Source organism: Mustela lutreola, chromosome X (assembly GCF_030435805.1).
Source record: "Mustela lutreola isolate mMusLut2 chromosome X, mMusLut2.pri, whole genome shotgun sequence".
In the NCBI taxonomy this organism is placed as follows: domain Eukaryota; kingdom Metazoa; phylum Chordata; class Mammalia; order Carnivora; family Mustelidae; genus Mustela; species Mustela lutreola.
Window position 1 is genome coordinate 130,905,019 of NC_081308.1, and position 8,079 is coordinate 130,913,097.

The window sequence follows — 8,079 nt, forward strand, 5'->3', positions numbered from 1 at the left end:
GGCCTTCTTCTTCTTCTTTTTTTTTTTTAAGATTTTATTTATTTGACAGAGAAAAATCACAAGTAGACGGAGAGGCAGGCAGAGAGAGAGAGAGAGGGAAGCAGGCTCCCCGCTGAGCAGAGAGCCCGATGCGGGACTCGATCCCAGGACCCTGAGATCATGACCTGAGCCGAAGGCAGCGGCTCAACCCACCGAGCCACCCAGGCGCCCCGTAGTACTCTTATTGTGTCTCATTTTCTTTCATAGGTGAGGAAACTGAGTGAGGTACAGAGATAAACAATTTGTCCCCGATTTCACAGCTAGTACGGGTTAACCAGGATTGGTTCCCCCCCAAATGGTTCCAGAGTCCAGGCTCTTGACCACTGTACTATACTGTTTCTCCACTTGCCCCCCAACATTCAACCTCTACCTCCCTGTTTGTAGTTCTCTCCCTTTTTTACTACAGTTCAATACTCTTTCAGGATTAACATCTCGTTGACCCTACGACTTTTCATTGTCCCCAGTCCCCACTCTCATAGTCTCCCTTTTCCTCCTTCTCGGCTTAAAGTCCATGGCCAATCATTATACCCATGCACTTGCACACGTACCTTGCCTCCCTTTCATTCTGTCAATCGGTGTGGCAGAATCACAACCCTGGAAAATCCAACTCTCCAGCTGCCCTGCCACAACCATGCAGAGTGATCTCACTTTAAATTCATGATCACTATGACACTAACCTAAATTCAACCCATAAGGCTTCTTGGCAGTGATATTTCCCTGGTCCATTCGCTGGCCCGCTCTCAGGAAACAATTGCAGGACTTCTTCTCTGCCCCCTAAAGGGAACACCTCCTCCACCACTCTAACTCTTAACGGGTGACCTTCCTATATCACTAAATAGACAGAAGCAATCCAAATAGAACATTCAGTCTCCCAGCACCACACCTTCTACCCACATTTACTCATCCAGGCTCATGGACTCTACATTCTCTCCCGTGTTTTTGCATGACCTATTGCTACTTGAGACTTTGATACAATAAATAAATCAATTTTAAAGCCAAGGCTGATACCAACAGCTAGTTTTTCTTCTTGTTCCTGGGCTTTCCGCATGTCTGTATCCCACTCCCAAAGCAAAGTCAGAAACTGCTGAGAATACTTGAGATGAAGATTCTGTCTGTAAACCATAACGACAAGCACTGTCATACTTCAAGAAGATAAGAAAATCTAACCATATTCAAAACAAAATTGATTTGACACAATTTACACTATAGAGGGAGAAGGCAGTAATAGCATAATGGCGGCTGAAATAGTCTCATGGGAAACAGAAAGGGCACGGGAACAATTTACTCTTATTCCAAAAGTATTGTTCCTAACTGGCCAACATATAAGCTCTCTCATATGCCTTACCTCTTAAAAACTAGTGAGGATTTACTGCGTTATCAATTTCCCAGAAGAATTCATTTTATCTAAAAGCAGTTTACTTTTCATTTCTTCTTACTGAAGAACACGTATGTTCTGATACAATAAGTAGATTCAATAAGGATATCATATGCATTTGTTATAGAAGGTTTCCAAACAGGACTATTTCACTTAAATATTTCCCCTCTTTTTTAAGAAAGAACAGTGAACACAATTTAGCTAAAATATGCAAATTATTTATAAGATTAACCTTTTCTACATAACTGAATACAGTTAACTATCACAAGAATAATGGTTTAAGACATTTACCTGAAGTTCAGGTAGTGTAGGTCTAGAATAAATATGAATTAATGTTATAGAAAGAAAACTCAATTGTTATTTGAAAGGAACAAAAGGTCATCTTTATGGGCTTCTAGGAGATACATCTCAGTTCTGTTACGGTACGGAGTGAGGTTAACAGAATTAATCTGCTTAGAAAAAGATCAAGCAAAATCTATTTTTTACTGGAAAATTCAATATAATAATAGAATCTGTCTTAGGTTATTTGCACCAATGAATACTAAGAAATGATACAAATGTCATCGTGACTTGAAAAAGCAACAACAACAACGTCACCTTTCTTCTTGCTGTATCTTCCAAACATGCTCAATTTTTTCGTTAGTGGTTTTGACAGAAGCTTTTGCATTCATTTCGAACATTTTTCTCTTTGCAAGAAGAGCCTGTTTAATGTCAACTGTATAGAGAATATTCATTGACATTGAGCATTGAAAATTATTTTGTTTTCATGTATACAAATCAATATGGGTAAATGTTGCCTCGGCAATATGCAAAGACATTTAAAATTCATAATACAGACATCATAAATGTCCAATCACTATGTTGTATACCTGGTACTAATATAATATTGTATGTCAGTTACACTTCAAAAAATAAAATAAGTAAAATAACAATTATAACGCAGGCATCATTTCAAAAAGCAAGATTTGCTCACTATTTTCTGTAAAATCTTCTCTAGTACTAGTATCCCAATTCTAACTTTTTAAAATGCAGGTCACCTTTTAGTTTAGAGATAGTGAAAAGGGGATAATAATAAAAATATTTTCCATTATCAAAATATGTATCGAGAATCCCAAAGACAGACTTTAATTTCCTTGTGAGGAAACAGCTGAAAGGCAAATTTTTCTAAATTAATAAAATACCCGCCAATTCAAGGCACATGTCTAGATGGATTGCCATTAGAATGCATTATATAAAATGTGCAATATTCTTAAAGATGATCCTCAAAAGGATGAAAATAATTATATCGCACATTAAAAAAATTATTTTTCAAGCAATCTAGTGAGTGATGCTTTTAACCATGTTCTACTAAAAGAGACAAGGGCTGTAGGTGTAAAAATTCTAATTTAAATAAATGAATCCAAAAACATTTTAAAAAATATTTTCATGGGGGTGCCCGGGTGGCTCAGTGGGTTGAAAGCCTCTGCCTTTGGTTTGGGTCATGATCTCAGGGTCCTGGGATCGAGCCCCACATCGGGCTCTCTGCTCAGCAGGGAGCCTGCTTCTCCCTCTCTCTCTCTGCCTGCCTCTCTGCCTACTTGTGATGTCTCTCTCTGTCAAATAAATGAATAAAATCTTTAAAAAAATATTTTCATGGAGTTTTTTACATAACACTTTTATGCATAAGTGCTGCATTTCACAGAATCTTAATACTTCAACTAAAGCTTTGTGAATTCTATGATTTGACTTTACCTATCTACAGTCAGTAGTTATTTTTCAGTAGTCATGAAGGATCTGCTCTATTTTATATATTTTATTCACCTGGAATCCATCTATAGTAAGAAGTGTATTAGACAGCTCACAAAGCCAGCTCTTTGTGACCACTAAATAGAGCAAAGCTTTCAAACCATACTTGCTTGTAGGGTTGATTTCTATCGAAGAGCTGCAAATTGACTCAGACTCTGCTAAGTGTACTGTCCTGTAGTGCAGAAGGTGTAACTGACGTCTGACAGAACAACATAAAACTTGGGAGTTTCAGTGTGATTGTATATTTCTCACTAGCTGGGAGAGTTCTTTAGTTTGCAGCTACACGGTTTGCTAATGAAAAATAACAATAAAGAATTTTTTGTTTGTTTGTTTTTTAGAGGATTCAATTTGTGCTGCTACTCCAAAGACTAGGACACTGGGAAGTCATGAAAAGTAATCAAATGAAGAAAATTTAAAATTGACATGAAAAATTGTTATATCACCTAATCTCTGTACACAAAAGGAGGTACACCCTTTTGTTCATTTAATTTATATTAATTTATATGAAATGTAAATGTGTACAAAATAATAGCATCATTCTTACCTCATCAATGTTAGTACCATTTTTACTTTTCCATATCAACAATGGAAAAGGTCAGTAAAGAAACTTGCGAAGTTGAATCATACTATATACTTGTATAATATCCTACACGCGAGAACAAGGCATTAAAATCAGTGTTGCAGATCCCTCACTAACATTTTTCAATTATAAAAGCCTTACGGTTTAAAACTAATTTTTTTTTCACTGCATATATCATTTAAGCGTACCTTCTAGTCCTTGCAGCATCTTCTGTACTTCATTCCTGTGAAGAAGTTACATCAAACATTATTAAGGATAAACAGAGATCATATTTGTTTCGAAGGAAATGTCTCATTCTGGGATTTTACAGAGAATAATTGTTATGTAAGCCAAGTTGACTTGATCTGGTGAGTGAAAATACTATGAGCACATTACCCGACATCTTCCTCAAGTGTTTCTGCAGAAGGCCTTTTCCGCCCACGTTCATGGGTTACTGGATAGTTTCCTGCGTTGAAATAAAAGTGGAAAACATTTGAAAATGAAGTATGCTGGTGGGCATTAAGGAGCGCGCGTGATGCGATGAGCGCCGGGTGTTCTAGGCAACAGACGAATCGCTGATGAACGTCATATCACAAAGCAACGGTGTACTACGTTGGCTAACTGAACTTAAATTAAAAAAAAAAAAAACAAAACAGAACAAAAAACAACAAAGTGTGGCCTTTGGGGGTCAGTTCTCAGGGAGCAATATCCTCAACTGTGGAGTGCTTCAGGCCTCCCTCTTGCAAACACAAGGTTTTTAAGGCAGCCATAGGAAAGGCAGCATGCCCGTGCGAGGTCCGATGCAACTAGTTCAGGGACCAGGACCACGCGACGGAGACAGCGTTCCGAGTCTTTCAAGGTTAATGCCAGAGTACATCACCCAGCAGGTGTGAGATATTTTGGAAAGAAGGACTGTCGGGGGGAGCAGAAGAGCTGCTATCTAAGCCTCTGTAATATCCTGGTCTGGGACAGGAGGATCAAGGGGGCAGCCTCTGGTACCTCCAACTGCTTTTACATACGTGTGTGCGCGCGCGCGCGCACACACACACACACACACACACACACACACAGAGGCACGCACGCATGCACGCACGCACGCGCGAGGAATTTACTGTTTGCAACGCTGAGGACTCCGAAGCAGTGACCTGCCGCGTGTGCGGTATCTACATGCGCCATCTCTGCAAAGGTGTCAGACAGACAGTACCTTGCACCTCTGGCCCGCTCAGCTGTCTTCTCTCTTGTCTCCCAAAGTCATAGGCTGCCATACCCTGAGCCTCCACGGGGGCCTTCGCAGCTCTCCCCAGGCGCTTCCTCCCAGCCGGCGGCATCCCGAGGTGTCTTCCGAGCTCTCCCGCACCTTGTGAGCGCAAACACGTGTTAAAGAAATGGGAACACGGTCAGGGAGCGATGCCAGGCAAGGGTCCCCTGCGCAGATCAGAGGGTGTGTGTCCTCATGTCTCTTGTTGGACCAGGACAGGGCAAAGAGGACGCGGCCGGCGGACCCCTTTCCCCTGCCTCCCCGTCCCCCCCCACCCCCCCACCCCCCGACCCCCCGACTCCTCTGCGCTCCTGGCTCCCTGCTCGGCCCCGACCCAAGGCACGCGACCCGACCCGGGACATCTCTCTGACTGTCAGGACCTTGCGCCACATTCTTGCTCCTGCGTTGGGACAGAAGCCATCCCCGCCCCGTTCGGGGCCCGCGGGACCATGTGCCGGCCTGGAGGCCCAACCGTGGCCGGGACAAAAACAAGGGTCCCCTTGGAATGGATGGGGAATAAACCGTTCTGACCCCGTCCGGGGACGGTCAGGTCGAGTGGTGGTGGAGGAGGGGGGGCCTCCTGGACGCTCCATCTGGACCCCAGGACGACCTCAGGGGACCAAACTGTCCTGCCGGGTCGGCCAGGCAGGAGGGCCAGAGGCAGACGGCCCCTCCTCACCAGCTGTGACCCTCTCAGGAAGTGGGGACCCCGCCCGGCCGGCCCTGCCAGCCCTGCCAGTCCTGCCCTCAGGGGCCTCGTCGTGTCCTGTCGGAGTCCCAGAGGACCTCATGGGGACATCACGTCAGAGGTGAGCCCAGCCGCCGCCGCCGCCCCACACCCAGGTCCCCTCCCGTCTGAGGAGACGCCCCCCCCCCCACGGCCACACAGTGCCCCCGGGTCCGCCTCCCTACACGCTGGGGCCTCCCTGAGGGTCCCTATGCCCCACCCCCGTCCTCTGTCTCTCTCTGTCCCTCCCCCCATCCCTCCCGCCGCACAACGACCTCCACACCACGTCCTCGGCGAAGCTCCTCCAAGGGCGTCGTGAGGGAGAGGAGGCAGCCAGCCACGCCTAGGCGGGAGCGTCGCTGATTGGCTGGCACAGCGCGCATGCGGGAGGCGGGGCCTCGGCCGAGACACGCCCCCTGGACCAACCGCCGTCCAGGCACTCACTGGTCCTGAGGATCGAGGATCGAGGGTCGAGGGTCGAGGATCGAGGGTCGAGAGTCGAGGGTTGAGGGTCGAGAGTCGAGGGTCGAGGGTCGAGGATCGAGGTCCGAGGTCCGAGGACCCGGCTGCGGTTCAAGGACGTTACACAGGTCATCTTCCGCGGAAATCACAAAAGGATACGGGAGTGTGGAACAGGTCGGTGCTCAAGCCTCCACCTTCCGGACCTGGGACACTTGGACAATTCCTACTCCGTGTCCTCCCGGGGCCCTTCCCACCCACTGCTTCCACTCCCAGAGGAATAGCCATCCTCCTGCTTGCCCTGTGTAAGCCACCCCCGCCCCGCTTTCTACGGTGTTTTGTTCGTTCGTTTGTTTATTTGTTTGGGTTTTGTTGTCATTGTCGTCGTCGTCGTCGTCGTCGTCGTCGTCGTTTGGGGTGGTCGGCTGGTTGGTTTTTGTTTTGTTTTAGAGACCCGTGTATGTATCCTTGACGGTCCTGGCCTCCTGGTGTGCTGCCTGGATGGTACAATAAACTGTATCACGTTCTGCCTCGTGCCCCGCCACTCCCTTCTTCACCCGACACTGCGTCCTAGCAGTGTCTATACCATCCCACGGAGCCCTACTGCTCTCCTCTTCCCTGCGGCAGCGCACGCCACTGTGGGACGGCTCCCCAGTCCGTTCATCCATTGCCTTGTCCGTGCACATGTGGATACTTTCCACTTTAGAGCCCCGAAAAGCAGTGATGCTGGGAACACTCTGATGCCTGGCATACGTGCAAGGGTGTTTCGCAGCGCTTAAAGGAGTCCACGAGCTCAGAGCCGGTAATGACCTGTTTACAATCCCACCAGCAGAGCACAGCAGTTCCCGTTTCTCCACTTCTGTGCCAACACTTGTTATTCTGTTGGGTTTTGGGGGGGGGGGGTGGCGAGAGGGTTGTTTTTTGTTTGTTTGTTTGCATTTTGTTGGTTTGTTTGGTAACAGGCATCCCAACGAGTGTGAAGTGCCACCTCCTCGTGGTTTTGATCTGCACCTCGGTGCTGGTTACTCATGTTCCGCGCCCTTTCATGTGCTTATTGGCCATTTGCATACTTTCTTTGCAGAAATGTCCAGTCAAGTCCTTTGCCAACTTTTTAATCTGTCTTTTTTCCTTTTCCCATTGTGGCTGGGTCATAGGACCTCTTCATGTGTTCAGGATTTTAATCTCTTATCAGATAGACTGTTTGGAATTCTTTTTATCCATTCCACGGGTTGCCTGGGCGCTGTGTTGATAACGTCCTTATCAACACACGTTTTAAGCATTGTTGTTTTCCAATTTATCCATTTCTTCCCCTTGCCTCCTGGGCCTTTTAGAATGAAATTGTCTGAACCCTAAGGTCATAAAAGTTTTCTCCTACATTTTCCTAAAATTGTTTTGAGGTGTTACTTTGCATTTTTTTAGTCTTTGTTCATGCTAACTTGATTTTTGTGTTCCCTGTCAGAAAGTGATCTAATTGCTTTTTTCCTCCCATGAAAAAATAATTGTGTCATCTTCCTTTATTGAATGGTGCCCGCTTTCCCCGCTGTCAGCTGTGCCATGTCTGTCATATGTCAACATTCTCTATGTCCCTGATTCTGCTTCTCTATCCTGCTCCACCGGTCATTTCGTTTATCCCGCGCCAAAACCACAGCTTCCGCTAGAATGAAGATTCTAAGTCAGATCCGTCTGACTCTGAATCCGTGAATATTAGCTTACACTGTGATGCCTAAGTTTCTTCAGCCGTTCCTCACAGCCTCCACAAGAGGGTCTACTCTACATATGAAGACACTTAGCGTCTTGACTCCTTTGACTCCCCTTTTGTCCTCTCCATTCTGAGCTTCTTACAGTTTCCTCAAGCACACCATTGCTGTTTCCTGCCA

The 8,079-nt window shown here is 46.0% G+C and overlaps 1 protein-coding gene across 1 annotated transcript; it reads right to left on the reverse strand.

Annotated features, from left to right (window-relative positions):
• Positions 1–599: 599 nt before the first annotated feature.
• Positions 600–6,089, reverse strand: LOC131821098 (synaptonemal complex protein 3-like). Its single transcript, XM_059156857.1, has 7 exons — positions 6,019–6,089; positions 4,963–5,115; positions 4,155–4,224; positions 3,968–4,002; positions 2,012–2,129; positions 1,048–1,151; positions 600–604 (listed from the first exon to the last, which is right to left on the reverse strand). The coding sequence occupies exons 2-7, from the start codon at positions 5,084–5,086 to the stop codon at positions 600–602; spliced, it is 456 nt and encodes a 151-aa protein (XP_059012840.1). The 5' UTR covers positions 5,087–5,115; positions 6,019–6,089.
• Positions 6,090–8,079: the final 1,990 nt, after the last annotated feature.